The sequence below is a fragment of the Mycteria americana genome, chromosome 1, assembly GCF_035582795.1.
Source record: "Mycteria americana isolate JAX WOST 10 ecotype Jacksonville Zoo and Gardens chromosome 1, USCA_MyAme_1.0, whole genome shotgun sequence".
NCBI lineage: Eukaryota > Metazoa > Chordata > Aves > Ciconiiformes > Ciconiidae > Mycteria > Mycteria americana.
Window position 1 is genome coordinate 185,380,590 of NC_134365.1, and position 17,963 is coordinate 185,398,552.

General features: G+C 36.3%; 1 protein-coding gene across 1 annotated transcript in view; it reads right to left on the reverse strand.

The window, feature by feature from the left end:
* Window positions 1–1,226: 1,226 nt before the first annotated feature.
* The window catches only part of PCDH17 (protocadherin 17), an 88,666-nt gene continuing 71,929 nt past the window's right edge, over window positions 1,227–17,963 (reverse strand). The window contains exon 4 of the mRNA XM_075491977.1: window positions 1,227–2,603. Coding sequence (XP_075348092.1) covers window positions 1,921–2,603 — 683 coding nt within the window. The 3' untranslated portion in view covers window positions 1,227–1,920. The remainder of the gene's footprint in view (window positions 2,604–17,963) is intronic.

Genomic DNA, 17,963 nt, shown 5'->3' on the forward strand with positions numbered 1-17,963 from the left:
TTTTTAAACAATGCGCCATAGTGGTATTTTCAACAGAGTATCTGAAGTATATAAGGGACAAATCCTGAGCTACGCATCTTATTCTTATGGTTCTTCTTGTTCTGTGCAAGTTCATTTTGAATGTGGGCTGGTTTTTAACTTTCAGCTGAAGGCAATTTTGAATTTTTCAAATGCAATAAAAGCACCCTTAGAAAAAATAATAAAAAGTAGAAACTATATCCCAAGTTATTCTGCAAATACTTTTCAGAACAAATGAAAACCAAACTAAAAACACCCCCCCCAAAATAAGCAGTGTATATCTAGAACTGCAGTAAGCAAATGCACATTCTAAGGAATCAGATAAAATACTGCCCATGGCACATTGGCACTGACATGTTTTTCAGCTCTATGAACAAAACTTTGAAAATGGTGGCATCTCTTAAGAAGTCAATCAAATATCCTACATTAAACAGGCTGGCTGCATGTGTCTGGGAAAAAAAAAAAAAACAAGGAGGTTCCAGATGTTGGTTCAAGTGTAATTTTTGTTATTAAACATGGGTTTGCAATAGAAGCTTCTACAAGGACTTGCACATAACCATGACTGATGGATGTATTTGTAGGCCGTTCAGTTAGCTCCATCAGCTCACTCAAACACATTTTGAACAGATTATGTACTGCAGTACTTCGTAGACCATACATTAAACAAGAGACTTTGCTCTGAGGCGCTGCTTCCCACAATCCATGGGGAAAAGGAAGCAGGAAAAAACAAAACTCATAGAGTTCGACAGCTACCGAGGCAACACTTGCCATTTACAATATAAGCCCAAATATTTTTGCAACACAACTATATATTAATTTAATAAAATACACAATATAGCTCTTATACACTCAACAATTTGGCTCATATGCACTGAATCTGCAATAAATCAATAAAAATATGTCATTTGATGTAAACACACTGAATCTTCTTACATTTGCACATTTAAATGATCATGTGATTTTTGTGGATGTCTAAGACATTTTCACTTTCCTGAGCTATTTTAGTGTCCACAAATGAATAAAAAAGTGTTAATAATGTTAATTTATTTTGTGTATTAATTACCCTTAAAGGTAACTATTTTTTTTCAAACTTTATTTTACTTCAGTGTTTTTAAAACTTACCTCTAACTATTTATAGTTTTGTTGGACACTAAAACGCTAAATAGATATTAAAATCTTTTTTTTGTTTTTTTATCAAGTGAATTAGCTTATGTGTGTGCAGGACAAGATGGACTATATCATTTTACATTTAACCTTAATATGATATGAAGTGTTTTACTAATGATCAGGATATGTTTTGTTGAATAATGATCTGGAATGGTTTTTTTTGTTTTCTTGTTCTTTTTTTTTTTTCATATTTGTGGCAGATAACTTTGTACATAAATGTTTACCACAAATGAATGTTAATGTTTGGTGTCGCTTGGACTACTACAAGAACTCTTTTTAGGACTTTCAGTAGAAGCCTGTGGTGACTGCTGGGAATCCACCACAGATCAGAATTATTCAACCCTGTTTTTCTTGGGGTTTATACGTAAACAGTAAAGTCAGCATCAGCTATTGAGGACAGTCTTAAGTATCAGACGTATTTCCATTCCACCTTTCTCACACCTTCCTATAAGATTGTCAAAATGGCACCGTCTTTCCTTCTTTCATTTTGTTCTTAGTGTATTTGACTCTGTCCTAATGAAAGTTTGGTCAAAATGAAACCAGTGTTATCTGTCAAAAAGAAAGAGCAGTGAAAAGAACATACTTGTGGGCACTTCAGATGTTCACTAAAAGCCTTAAAGCAGCATTGGTCTTCCTTCATTCCTATAAATCTGTTACAACCAGGGGATTTATTTATTTATTTACTTTTAATCAGCAGAAGAGGAATGTAACTGCCAGCCTGTCCTTATTTTCCCCTCACTTTCTGACGGCCACAGGGTCGCTTCCCCGACAGTCCTGCAAGAGCTTGTCTATTTCTCTCACAACTTCCTCGGCATCCACCGACTCCCTGCCTAGATCCCGGGCTGAACGGTCTAACTGCTCCAGAACAGAGTCCATCTCACTCGAGTCTCGGCTCACTCGGGAATGCACATCTGCAAAGGCCCTAGCCATCTGATCTGATGCAATGAAGGGAGCGTCTTTTGACTGTTTACTAGGCGATAGATACTGACTGTCAGTTGACAAGTACTGGCTGCTTGGTTCAGCCAAGGCTCCTGATTTCACTTCACAACCATCCAGTGGTCCTTTTGTTGAGGTGCAAGGCTCGATGCATGTCTTGGTTGGGCTGCTCGATGCTGAGGGAACCTCCTGAAGCAGAGGACTCAGGGCACGTTTGGCTTTTAAGTAAGGTTTAACATTGGCAATGAGAATAGTGTGCTCTCTCTTGTCTTTCCCAAATGTACAAAAAGTCTTTTTCCCAGTGGGATTCACAGTTTCGTATGTCTCAGTCTCAACATTAGCTTCAACTGTGGGTACAAAGAGATTTGTGCGATAATCTGCATTCTCAGCCTGACTGGCTGCAGGGAACTGTGGCATCCAACACCTGTCAGAATGACCAAGCACTCTGCATTCATCTGTGCAGTTAACACATTCTTCTTGCTCTGTAAAACAAAGAGGAAAGAGAAAAAACTCTCATTATAAGTGGATTTCTTTAAACTAATGGATAGGCTATGATCAACATGTGATGGGCTTACTTGACATCTGGTTTCTTAATTATGGAGAAAAAGAAGAAGCTATAATTACAATATTTCAGAAGGATTGCATAAACCTGTTAGTTGAGACAATAGATTTATTTAACTCTGTTCTCTACGTATTAAAGCATTCACACAGCCCAATGGAAGTATAAAGGGGTCATTAGAGAATCATTCTCAGTGGAATTGAGCTTCATCTGTAAACTAATCTGCTGTCGAAATCTGTTAGGCTTTGTTCTGTAAAACTCATCCTAGAAAAGAGTGAACAGTACTTAAGGAACTCAAAAGGCATTATCAGGATTAATTTTTCAAATCAAATAACTGAGCAATGACTGCCTTTCTGGAAATACAAACACTTCATAGAAATCAGCAAGCTGGCTTTTCATTTTTGTCACTTCCATTTCATTTATAATTGTTATGTTGTGTGACAGTCACAAAATAAAAAGGTTTTCTTAAAAAGCCTACTTTTCCTGCTGAGAAGAGAGAACTAGAATTTTCCATCAGTATGCATTAAATATAAGCTTGTCAAAAAGTGCATATTGCAATTTTATTAGACATGAGTATGGATCATGTAATCAGTTTTCCCCTTTTTTGTTTTGGTGCAAGTAAGTGAAAATGGATTTGCTCAATACATACAATTTGGAAGAATGACAAACCGTGACACACTATTTGAACTGATAATGTATTCAGATAGGAGTTCTATGTTCTTATTTCTTTTAAAAAATATAGCTAAATAAGATTTTTTTATTCACTACATTTTTATAACATAAATTTTGATACTTCCTGTTCTACAATTCAAAGATATAAAGAAAACTTTCTGCTTTAAAAACCTTAGCTTGTCTGTCATTTTACACTAATAGAATACGTTCGGGCCACCATTTACCATTTTATAATTGTACACATGACTCTAACCCAATGTCAAGGATAAGGAAAATTCCAGAAATACCCCTTAAATCTGTTTTTTAGAAAAACACAACTCTGATCCAAGTTGCTTTCTTTTTCTTCTTCTTCTCAGTACTCTCTAGTCAATATTGATAGAATAAATCCTTTTATCATCTCTAGGTTTCAATCAGCTATAGACTGGTCTTTAGCTATTAAGCATTTTCTTCCACAAAATGGGCAGATAGGTTCAAATATTAATTTTATTTGAGGAATTTATTACTTACAAAATGCCTGGAATTCCAGTTAGACAAAAAAACTATGAGTATACCTTTAAATGTAAGGATGAAACACACACACAGAGACATGCACAACAGGTCTTCAGAAAAGCAGAACAAACTTGTTGACCCAAAGACAGGGAAAATTTAAGTGATCATCATCTTTCTAAATTAGAAAATAAATTCCTAGTAATCTTATAATATCACCACTAGATTCATGGACTGCAGAAACCTGAGAAAGAGGAAACATCTAAGGTGATCTATGAGAATCCAGTAGTGTAAACTTCTTTGACTGTTCACATTTCTAAAAAGACATTAATAAATGTGACTTAAATTTAAATAAAATTGTGTTATGTCACAATGATCAGTTAAATCAGGGTGAGATAATTTACTCAGAACTGATACTTGCTAATGATACAGTTCTGTGAAAAAGTGTCATTCTGTATACATGCTCCCTTCCTTGAAGAGTTCAAAATCTAAGAGTGGTGTAAGCCCTAAAAAAATATCAAAAGCAAGAGAGAATAAGATACAGGAAAAGGAGAATACAGAGTGATTTTTGAGGAAAAGAATGTAACAGAAAGGCTTTAAATATAAAATTCATAGAGGTGAGTCAGCCTCACCTCTGTGCCTGGTAAGATCATGAAACAGCTCTTCCTGGAAGATTTATCAAAATGTATGGAAGAGAGGGGAGGTGATTAGAGACAGACAACATGGCTTCACCAGCAGCAGATTGTGTCTGACTTATCTAGTGGCCTTCTACGATGGAGTGACTGCATCAGTGGACAAGGAAAGGGCTATGGATGTCACCTACTTAGACTTTGTAAGGCCTTTGATACGGTCCCCTACAATATTCTTGCTGCTAAATTGGAGAGATATGGGATATTGATGGATATACTGTTAGATGGATAAGGAAATGGCTACATAGCAGCATGCAAAGAGTTGCAGTCAATGGCTCAGTGTCCAAGTCAAAACCAGTAATGAGTAGTGTCCCTCAAGGGTCCACACTGGGACCAGCATTATTTAATATCTGCATCAATGACATAGGCAGTGGGATTGAGTGCACCCTCAGCAAGTTTGCAGATCACACCAAGCTGAGTGGTGCAGTTGATTTGCTAGAGGAAAGGGATGCCATCCAGAGGGACCTTGACAGGCTTGAGGAGTGAGCCCATGTGAACTTCATGAAGTTCAACGAGGCCAAGTGCAAGGTCCTGCACCTGGGTCAGGGAAATCACCTATATCAATACAGACTGGGAGATGAATAGATTGAGAGCAGCCTTGTGGGGAAGGACTTGGGGATGCTGGTGGATGAAAAATTGGACATGAGCCGGCAATGTGTGCTTGCAGCCCAGAAAGAAAATTGCATCCTGGGCTGCATAAACTGAAAGAGGGTAGATTTAGATTGTACATGAGGAAGAAACTCTTTATTATGAGGGTGGTGAGACACTGGAACAGGTTTCCTAGAGAAGTTGTGGATGCCCCATCACTGGAAGATTTAAAAGTCAGGTTGGATGGGGCTTTGAGCAACCTGATCTAGTGAAAGATATTCCTGCCCATGGCAGGGGGATTGGACTAGATGACCTTTCAAGGTCCCTTCCAACCCAAACAATTCTATGATTCTATGACCTCCAGGGAAAAGTAAACTGCACGCTGGTTTTAGTGTACAATAAAAATTAGAATTATCATAATGAATAGCAAGAGTAAAAGACAACTCTAACCCTGGGACTGATAGAACTGAGAAGAGTTTAAGGAAGAGATTTAAGTTTGCGGTGTTTGATTTTACTTCACTTGAATGAGATGGCATTGGCATGTGTAACCATAGAGACAACATATGTGGTGACAATTGCTTAATGAAAAGGAAGCCATAAAAATAAAGGACATTGCTATACACCTCATTCCACCCATTAGTTCACCTCCACTAAAGTTCTCTACATCTAGTTTTCCAGAGCTTCTACAACATCAGACAGTTGCTGCTTAAAACAGCCAAGTGAAACTGCTACTCTCTTTCAAAAAAAGGAAAACATAAAACTCCACAAAACAAACCAAATCAATGTATTTTAAAAGGCACACGGGGCAAGAGTATGGGCAATAATTAATGCTAGACAGGTTTGATTATGTTTTATCACAGAAATCCAACAGAAATAAACACAAAAAAATGCCCCAAGACCAACTCTTTCAATGTTAATTCTAGAACTTCAGATTTTGCAAATGCTTGCTATTAATTAATTTTGTTCTTTTTCTCTTCCTCTTAATCCTACAGAGTAGATTTGTGGCAAGCTCAGCCTCTAGCTTTAAAAATGGACCTATATATTAAGGAGAAATAATAGATGTTTTGTTTAGGATTTTTTCTAACCATATCTAAAATTATTTTTCTCTTATATGGAATTCATTACAATGCTGAGTAAAAGTTTTCCGGCACTTTTCACCTAAGCAATTAATCAGTTTTCCAACTAAGTGTTTTATTTTGTAAACTTAACTATCCTTTGTATGATTTTTTGTAAATAATTTTGGTCCCTTTTTAACAAAAGATGAAAAAAACATGCCGCATGTTCGCTACCATAGAATTCTCAGAACTGCACAATCAATGGAACAACACTTCTCTCTGCTTCTCTCTCTCTTTTCATTTATTCCATCAAAGCAGGACTCTTCTTTGCTCCTTTCTTTCTCACAGAAAAAAAAGTAGCACTTCCTGTAAAACTTTCTAACCATATTTAATGTGTCAAGAGCTCATAGTGTACTGGGACACCATCAGTGAACACAATTGGGAAGATTTTAATACATTACAGCCTATTTCATTAAGCCACAAAAAGACCCTCTGTAGAAGGGAAACTCTTCCTGCCTTTCAGGTGGTAGTTCTGTGTCAGGTTATCTTAAAATACATTAAATAAATGTTCATATATTTATATACAATTTTCTGCTATCTACATTGACAACATACATATATACATATGAAATATACACCTGGGAAATCCTATTCCAACACTGTCTCTTGTTCTAAAACTTGACTGAACTGTATTTGTTTTTAAAAAATTAATAAAATTATTCCCTGAATTGAGATTGAAATGAACAAACTTCAGATGGAAAGTAAAGATCAGAGGAGTTCTCAGCCACTGGAAATAAGTTAACTACACTAGGTATTCAGTGCTGTACCGAAAACTATGCTTTGAGATTTTCAACACTGATGAGGTTAATTTTGTTATAACCAAGTTATGTTCTAAGGTTTTAAATTCTTAGCTCTGATGTGTGTGCGTACACATACACTGGGTATGAAGATAACTCTTACACGGTATTTACATTATTCATTACTGCCAATAAAAATACAAAGTTTGCTGGCTATCTCTAAGTAAAAAAGATATATATCATATAGCATATACAAGTTATATATATTGCATGCCGTATCTTCCTTCCCCTTCTCATTTCCTGCATTTGCTAAAGCAGTTTTTATACTTGCATTCATACTCACAGTATCGACTAACTTTCCATTTCTGCTCCCTGGGCATCCTAGCAGTGACTGAATTAAATATGAAGCCAAAAAAGAAGAAGAAACAAATACTGAATGACCTTGAAGTGAAAACCACCTGCATTGCATGAGCTCTGGTGCTCTAGTCTTGAAAATCTGTGTCTTTTCACTTCACTCTTTTATGTCACATCATAGGAAATGGATTTTGAGTATTGATTCTCATACATTATAAGCTGCTCGTCTCACTATTAGCTTGTAATTTTGACTGCTACAGCTAGCAGACAGTGAAGGAAATCGAACAGGCACTTTTGTACTAGCAGCAGAAACTATAAACATGAAGTGAACTATCACCACCAAGGGCCAAATTACTATATATGAGAAAATAGAATCAATTTAAAGGTAAATATATAAATATATATATGTAAAATAGGTCATACACTGTGCTGTACAGCAAGATGTGCTGATAGAGTGATATGCACCATCGGTGTTTATCTCTATATTTGTCTCCCTCCTGTTGAAAATAAACCCCTAACAGTGCAAGTGTGTACAATAAACAGAAGCAGCCTAGAGGTTTTCCTAGCTCTCTGGAGCTTTAAGGGTAAACAATCAGAAGTGGTTTATGCACTTAGGGGAGAACATACACTAAAATAGAACTGCTAAATTATCAGCTGTAGAAAGAAAAGGAAACAAGCCATCTGGAAACAACAGTCACCTAGATAGGAAATGTATACTGGATAGAAATTTAAGATGGTGTAGGATGAAAATTATGTTGGCAACATATAAAATGCAATGCAAGGTATGTATTTTGGTGCAGCATAAGACATATCTTACGTATTTTATTCTATATCACCAGAGGAGCTATATTTAACATCTGCCTTCTGTAGCAAGCTTAAAGCAAAAGATATTTTTATTGTGTTATCTTTAATTTCCTACGCTTTCCTCATAAATATTGTGAACAGAATTAAATATGGGTACTGATTTACCCTAAGTATATTGCACTATAAAGTTAATTAATTAATGCTTTAGATAGCTAGCTCCTTTCAATGGCTAAAACTGACATATCTTAGTTTGACTCACTAATTACATGAAATTTGCATAATGATAACAAAGAAGAAACTCGAGAATTATTTTTTTTAAACACTGACTCAATGTGGCCAAACCAAGTTAATAAATACAATTTTTTTTCTACTTTAATTGGACCCAAATTATTTCAATTACACATACACACACAAAGCAGAAAAGCAAATGAAAAGTAAACAATCCATGTACATAAAACATCAGCATACAAACATTTTCAAGAAATATTTCATGTGCTATGCTTGTAAGATGAAGAACACTATACTCTGTATCGAAGTACTCCATATAATGTAATAGTAAATGTCCAGGCTTGTGTACAGGGGAAATCAGACTTTAAATATATGTGAATATACATATATTTAAAGTCTGATTTCCCCTGTACACAAGCCTGGACGTATACCTAGACCTAGACCTATACAATCATATTCCTCCCAAAACCTGTAAATGATGTTATCAGATTGTATTTGAAGTTAAACAAGACAGACAGAGTTCGGATCATTATAATTTATAAAATTTGACCTTGTAAATCGTCATTCAAGTGCATTCTTTTCTAAGAACTTTTTACTCACAAAATATAAAAAAAGGTAGCTTTGTGTTACCGTATGTTCATCAATGAAGGCTAAATAAGAATATGGCTAGATAAGTACATGAATAACACTGAATATTTTAAAATGTCAGGAGCTTTTGTTATTTTTTCATTGTCTTAGGAAATGCTAGCCTATCTTTCAGATATCTTACTTACTTACCCGTTTTTTCTCTTTCAACAGGTGACACCTAGTTTTTACTATCACATAAACACCTCCTTCTAATTGACTTTTTTTATTCTTCTTTTCTATAAATATGGAAGCTAAAAAATAATCATTAATTGTCAGGGATGGCTCATTGGCTGACTCAGTTGCCTGGAATGGCTATCAACTAACAACTCCAAATGAAAAATACACTGGAGGACTCATTCCAAAATGTACGTCTTCTTCTTTTTGAAGCATGCAGTTTCACACTGTTGACACAATCTACCTTCACTCTTGAAATGCTCTATTCTTCATTGTATTACAGAGTGAACAGTAATGCACATGTTTTCTGACCCTTATTTCACATTACGAAGAAAAAGGTCTGCCTTTGAATGCATGCATAGAGTTCACACTGACTTCCCTAGGAGATTCATTTCACCCTTGATGTTGTGAATTTGTGTTCATTATTGAAAATATTTCCATTTAGAATTCACTCAATAATGAAACAAGGTGTAAAATCCTCTGTAGTTTATATTTCTCTGGTCTAACCATAAACACAATAAGTAAAAAAACCCACCAGTACTTGCTTTAGACTAATAAAATAAGGTATGTTTTATGTATTTTAATACCTTGAATAGATATGAAAGATCTGTATTTTCTGTCTATATGTGTAAACAGATGGACAATAAATGGCATCTAATGTCTAATAGAGAATATAAATAACTCTGCCTTTCAGAACTTCAGTAATTCCTGTAATATGACCAGAAAACCTCCCAGAATTGATATGAAAGGTTGTCTTACTTTTCTATTTGAGACATGCAATTGCCTTTAGTAAAGAAGTGAAAAGACTATAAGTAGGTATTTATTACAGGAGAAAAATAATGGGCTGCTTTGACATATCCTAAACACTGGGGCTATATGACACTTCTGATGAGAACAATCAGCTAAAGTACTACTTCTGTGGTTGGATTCCTGTTTAATTACAATTGATTTTGACATAAATGAGCAGAGGTAAACAAATACTTCTATACACATGCTTGCTGTTATTAAACAGAGCTGTCTCCAATCTGAGTATTTATATTGGCTTGTCTGTTTAAAGGCTCCTTTCAGTTAGGCAAAGCAATTATGTAGCTCAGATTAGCAAAATGACTGGCAGTAAAATGAGAATGGACTGCCACTTTTTTAAACCTCTTGGATCTCGTGGTCTTTTCCTGATATAACTACAGGCTTCTGAGGTCTATAATGCTTACACAGTTTCCCCGTTGTTGGTTGTTGGGTTTTTGTTTGGGGTTTTTTGTTTGTTTTCTTGTTTTCTGGACACAGGATAAAGAGAATATATTTTCTATATTGACATGGCATAAAACACTTCAAAAGCAATAAAAAGGTGGTGGGCCTATGGATTTAATTCTAGTTTACGTTTGTCCCAAACCGTAAATATTGGAGGAATATTTCAGGATTACATGGAGCACTACAGAATATTTAACATTTTTCTTACGGAAGTATGCTTTAAATTCATGCTTACGATTTAATGGCAATCACATATTTTTATTTAAAGACAGCATAAGAGCAAGAAAACATTTCTGTTACCTGAAAATTTTCCATCCTCACAGCGGGCTGGTCCACAGATCCCAACAATGGGTCTTTGGCCTCTGCCTTGCTGTTCTGGAGGCAAATCAGACCTGTGAGTCACAGACAGGGATAGGCTCTGCTTCCAAAATTCACAACAACATCAAAACTTCCACAGCAGAAAAACAATTTCTATCTGTGGCCCAGGCACAGCTCACAGCCCTTTACATTTTTCACTATGCTTCTCAAAGGTACAAACACAAAGATTATAGTTGGCAGTGAACTGAAAAAGTCTGACTAGTAAAAAGCGTGTCTCATTTCTTCCTATCAGAGGAGAAAGAGGAGAAGCTGAGAATGGACACCCAGTTTCGGTTTCCAATGTTTGCCTGTAAGTCAGACTGACACCTACTCTAATTTGCAGTAAAAAGACCATACGACAGTCATTAAAAGATATTTTTGCCTCTTCCCCATCCCACCATAAAAAACTCTTCCTAGCCCAGGGCTGCAGGGAGGAAACGTACAAGGGCTAGCTATGCCAGCCCTGCACTTAGCTGAGAAGCTACAGGGAAATTTTAGTAATCTGTCAAATTCATACTTTTAAACAGTAAATCTTTGTTGTAGAGCCCAAAAGCCGTTTCCTGGAAAAGAAGAGGAACAAAACTGCAGTAATTAACAGAAGAGAACAGGCTTGTGGATCTGTTAGAAAGAACATTTTTAATATAACACATTTTCCTACTCTTGATCAAGGCAGTTCCACAGATTTTACAGTGGGATTGTTTCAGTACTGGCACCTAAAAATGCAATGACTCTTAAATCTGAAACCTAACTGAATTTGTGTAATCATTTGCAGAATTTGTGTGATATTCACATGCTTTTTTACTAACTTCATTGTGAGCTAGTCATAATCATGACATCAATAATTTCCATATCTAATTTGTAATGTTTAGTAAATACTAACACTGTATATTGTACTGTGGCAATGTTTAGGAATCCAGTCATTAACTAGGTCCATTGTGAGGCATCCTATACAAATATTAATAGATTGTACAGTTAGAGACAGGAGGTAACGAGTGATTATGACTAACAAAAGCAATGAATGGGAAGGAAAGACAACATTAATGAAAATATAATCATGCTGTTGACATTTCCTGAAAATACCAATATAAAAGCTCCATAATTTAAAGAAGCTATCCCCATCTGTCACACCGTCAAGCCACCAACGATTAGCTATATATTATACCACTGAGCCTTCCTCACCGATTGCTAATTATCTCAGTATACAAATCTTTAATTAGAAGGCACCAAGCTTTTTGCTTTGTAAGCTTGTCTCAAATTTGGATATGACAACTTGTTTACAGACATTGATTGATGAGGGTGCCACTGAGGAGAGAGACATGACAGGCTTCTGAAGAAATCTGTTTCTATGTCCTTTTGATGTCTCTGTTTACATCCTGACTATAGGTAGACTCTCTTGAATAGAAGTCTGTCAGGTTCTGTGTCGGAGCGTGATTTTGTCCAAAACAGAATCAATGAAGTAAAGCTTTTCAAATGCTATCTGTTTTTCTTTACAAAGTCTCACAAAAAATGACTAAAGGCTATATGGATGCTGAACCATTCAAAATCTGGCCACTTTGGTGAAAGAGAGTAGTTTCCTCCACATTCCTGCCAGCATTCCTGGATTTACATTCAAAATCTCCTTTACTAGACTTAATGAGACCATGTCTGTTTTACACCGATAGATGGAAAAGCCCACTGGGTATCAGTCTGTATTTCAAAAGATTGATGTTGTATATGGGTCATATACTTTGGACTTCATGGGAGATACAATGCATCTGACAGAACAGGAGGAAGAACATTTTTCATGATGCTGCTCTCAGAAAAACCCTGAAGTCCAGGCATCTTAAGGAACTCTCACTTGGACATACAGATACAGGAATATCTTCTTAGCTAAAAAGAAATTATTTAAGAGCTTCATATAGAGTCTCCCCTATGCTATGATAAGTAACGTATTCATTATTGTTTGATTAGATGGTGCCCTAGACTATTGTTTAGCAGATTGCTGGTGTTGTGTTTTATTACCACCTTCAAAGGAGATTTGCAGAATGGGATTACCCTTATGCCAATTTATGAAGCACCTGCATTCTCTTAGGAGTTTGAGTTTCATAATGCTATCCTTACTTAGCTTTCTGCCTGGAAAGTGCTCCAATTAGATCAGTCAGAAAGAATAAATAGGATGGCTTTTTCAAATCCGACTCTCTAAATGTAACTAGTTTGGCAAAAAGAATTGTACATGTAAAGAGATTCAATACCATATTTTCAGGTTCTCCATGAACTGTAAATAAATTTCTGAAAGACACTTACTGAAGATGACTTCAGAATATTCACATCTTCCTTTCCCCAGATCCTTCATCAACAACCTTAAGTTCCAGATCACTTTCTTATACTTCAAGGATCGAGGAGATTATAGATATTAACAACACTAACACAGAAAATCTCTCCTGCTAGTTACTTTTATTTGCAGCAGCTGAGCTGTTCAACTGAGAGTCACCTTTTTACTTGTCATCTTTCCATTTGTTATAGCTTCAACGTTTGTATTGATGTCGGAGTACTGTGATGTGACAAAACATCTCTTTAACAAAAACTGGTAATTTGGGAACTATTTCCAAAGACGTTGTCATTATGTGTTCATTGTTTTCACTAATGTCTTCGCTTCTTAAGCCTGCTAACTGTTAGAAGCTATTTTTCTGGTCTCTAGCAAACCCTCATCTGAGCCATGTTCTTATAAAAAGTGTATTTTAGTCCTGGAGATAGACTTGAAGGCTAGTTGCAAACATCCCTGCCAAGTAAGATGCAGTCAGGGTAATTTCTCTTAGCTGTGCCCTCAGCTTACTTATCTGAACACCCTACAAAGGAAGTCCAACATTGAGGCATTAGATAAGTTAAACACTGTTCTGGCAAAGCAAGTAAAAGATGCAGCTGCTACGTTTAAAGCTGCTGAAGGATTCAGAATATGTCAGTCAGTGTCAATGTATTGACTTCTTTTAAGAAAATCTTTACTCTGTAGAGGTGATGAAGATATTAAACCCCTAGAAATGGGGCAGACATGCTATAAAATACAGTAAAACCTATTCTAGACATGGATCACAATCAACTTCCTTGAGGTATTTAAAGAGACCTCTTCGTTTACTGGAACTTATCCCTATAATATTTACTTGATTTAGAGTTTCATGTATGCTTTCTACCATGACTTGATTTTAATGGGTCCCCCTGCTCCCAGCCTTTTTGTTCTATTGGGAAGAAAAGGCAAAAGACCTGTACAGTTATTATTGGCTTGAATTCTTAGTATCACAGATAATGGGAATCAGAGAAAACTGAGCCCCAATATCTACTGCATGGTTTTTCAAAAACAGCCTCTGGGTTTCCTAATAAAAATGTAGCTTTGCTTTGTTTTTCTTTAAGAAAAAGAATTGCTTTAATTCCCAAGGAGACAAAATTGTGTGTGAAGCACCATATCTGAAAGCAAGGCTCAGTCTGACCCTGAACAAATTCTGTAAGGAATTAAGGTAAGAAAAAATTGCCTTACGGGAAGAAAAATCAAACCTTTTTTAAGTCCACCTGTTACAGCACATGCATGGTATGCATCCCACTTCTCAGGTATCTAAGAAACAGTTTAGCAGAGCTCTAAACTTATTTGTAAGCTCTTAAGTGACTCTCTGCAGTTCCAGCTGAAGATGGATACAAGGCAGCTAATTTGCTACCACCAAGGGAAAATGTTAAAACATAAAAACATTCCCTCCCTTAGCTTCAAAACTGTCGAGTGCCTAGGGAGCCCGACTATTTGTAGAGTTGATACTATGCATATGCTTCCTCTGTAACTGTTACATGCATACATCTGGCATCTGTCTCTGTGTTAAACAGACTTAATTGTCCCTAGTATTACTATGTAAAAACCCTCTAACCTAGATGGTTAATGCAAAAGAAATAAATGAAAGGATATATGTGATTTTTGTAGAATTATTTTTGCATTACTGGCAAAGTATGCAAAGAGCTCTGCACTATGGCTATGAGCAAAATATTTTAGCTCTGCCTTCTTAATAACTTTAAATAGAGATTACGCTCTTTTCTTAGCATGACATTTGGCACTTTGTACAGCCTCTTAATCAAATGGGGTTGCTTTAGCTGGAATTCCTTTTTCCATTTATTCTCCTTTTTTTTTTTTTTTTTTTTGATTGTTGATCTTCCCTCCTTTATCTACATCAGACTTCAGAGCATTTAATCATTTGCCAGACATAGCTGGACTGATTCTGAAGATATCTCATTTCTTTTTTTTAGGTCATATTAGGGGGATTCTACATGTTAGTACATTATTCAGCTCACTGTTGCCAGCAAAGTCAAGACTCAGGCAAAGCACTTGATTTCAAATTTCAATATATTTTTAAAAGATCAAAGAGCATGGCAAATCTTGTTCTTTGGTTAGGCAGACCATGCAGAACAGTAATACTCTAAGAGATGGAGGTAGCTGCATAGAACTAACACTAAATTGAAGGCCTTTTGAAGTTATTTTAACCTTTGTGTCAATGTTCAACTCAAAACCCCCAGCGATGTAAAAAATATGCTTCTAATTGGGAAAACACACAGAAATGAGTTCTTCCTGTAAACTAAGGTAAAAAAATGCTGGTGATTTGACATAGGACATAATTCATGGTAGCAAAATGAAATATGCTCAAGGTGCTTCTTTTACTAAGATTTATTTCTTTGAGCAAGACTATAAAGCATAGTCTTTCCTAAGGCAACTGTACCTGCCTAATTCTATTTAGGATTCAGGGAAAAGGTATTCCTACAGCTGAGGTCTTCTGAAGAGCCCGATTTCCTCCTACCATGTGCACTAAATCCTAGTGAGCAGGAAGACAGGCCATAGTTTTTTCACCCCTCCTGTTTAAGCTTTATTGTCATGCAACAAGGAAGCAAACCAGAGAGAGCTTCCAACTAATCTGCTATTTAAGGGAGAGTTCTTGTCAATCAAGGGACGGAAAAAAAAAAGAAAAAAACAGGAAGTAGACTCAGACGTTGAATATTAGTTTCATCAGAAGCCTACCAGCAGGTATAAGAGAGAGAATAATTTCATTCAAGAAACAGAGGTAGCCACATAATCTAATTTCTGACACTTAAAATTAGGCTAGAATTCTTATGCTGTCTCTAGAGGCAATGGAGAAGGATGGATTCAAAGAGCCATTGAGAATGTTGGTGATAGGCTCCAGATCTAAAACCACTTCCTACCTATCGTAAGCCTACCTATCTCTTCCTACCTACCCTAGGCCTACCCATCTTCGCTGAATGTGCATGGAGTTGATGTCCTGAAGTTATCTACCTGTGTGTTACACAAACATACCCATTGGTCTGGTTTTTCCTGTTAGCTGTCTTAAGCTTTTCAGCACTCAGAAAATTGACTGTTTTGAGTCTAAGGGCCCAATATTCCCTAATTTAATGTAGATGGGATTTAGGTGTGTAACTGAGCATCGCGAGTCCCCTTTTCCAAGATGTGCTCCTAATGCACATTGTCCTCCCATTGGTAGGAAAATTGTCCCCTTGCAAACTAATAACTTAGTGATTACATGCACATATAACTCCTGGGATTTCCACAGAATATTCATTCAGTATCTAGCCAGATCAAGATTCCTGGTATTTTTCCACTGAGCTATTTTCTTGCAAAAGTAAAGCAACTTTCCTTCTCCCCTACTACGGTGCTACCATGCTTAAACTAAACTACTACTTTTTTTACACAATTCAAATTTTTGTCAAAGTGCTACATTTTGAATGCCTGAAGGAACACATTGGGATTTGCTGCTCTTCATTGAGGTAAATTGTAGCTCATCCACTCCCTTCTTGCAGCTGCAGCTCTGGCTCCAACTAAGTTCTTGTCAGAACCATAGGAGGGAGTGGCTTTTATGATGTATAGGCGTTGCCACCTTTACACTAGCCAGATGTTTGACATGGTGTGAAGTGGCTTTTTTTAAAATTTAATTTTTTTTTATTTTATTTTATTTCCAGGAATTTAACAAGAGAAATCCAGATCAGCTGAGCAAGCTGGCACCTTAGGTATGACCAGAACAACATCCTAGATCCTGCTAGAATTTAGAGGCAGAGGCAGATGAGAGCCAACATCCTTCTTGCCAACTCTTCTGTCCAGCCATACCTTGCTTTTGCAGTCCAGGCTCTGTTGGCTCACAGATCTAGCTGGAATCCTAAACACAGCAGAGTACTGGATACCTTGCAAAGTTGCTAAATTCCAATTTTCCCTTTCATCTACAGTTCAAGCCTACAGATCTTCTGTAAATATTACCAAAGCATATGCTGAGCTTTTGCTTAACTAGGAAAATAAAAGGAAGGGAGCTTCATGAATCATAGCCCATATTTGTGTACCAGATTTTTTATGCCTACCTGCCCATCCTGAGAGTGCAGAATCGCTAGCCTTGGATTTTGGAGTTTGACTTTAAGTTATCTGAGATGCCCCAAAGTAAATCATAGTATGTCACTTCTCTCCTTTCCAAGGACAAAATAAAATTTATTGATATAGAGCAGCATACCCAGAATTCCCACCAGTTACTGATTCCATTCTCAGAAAAAATCCTGATCTCAAAATTCTTATTTTAAAGGTTGAGTAGGACTGGGCTCTTCCATTCATTAAGTCTGTGGCTTTCAACATCAACCTAAATATTCCTTCTTTAAATAAATTCTCAGTTTAAATTTGGCATATGCTTTTTGATTCAGCAATGTTGAATTGGTATTTCTCAGAGAGTCAGACTGGGACGATAAACAACTGTCAACAACTTTGTTCATAAAACATCAATCACAGTCCTCTGAAAAGCTGACACACTTATTTAGCAGTTAATTTTTCTTTAAACATAATCAAGTGTAAGACCAATGACGGTAATCCTGTAGAGTGCATCTGCATTATCAAATGCTCCTGTGATATATTACCACAGCTACATTTAGCCACTACAGCCTACTGGTCTACATGATGTACAACTAAATTCAACTGCAGCTTGATGTTACAAACTGCCTTCAACATTTTCATCCGCAGTTCATTGCACCTGCATAACTTCAAGAAGTATTTCAGAGCCATACTGGACAGAGTAGTAAGGCTAATATTCACAACATATATTGGGATACAACATATACTGGGGTCGATATTTTCAGTTTTAGAGCATGCTTTTTTCAGTAGAAAAAAGCTAAGGGCTACTAAAAAGAAAATAATAATAAAAATTATATGAAAAAATATTTTAAA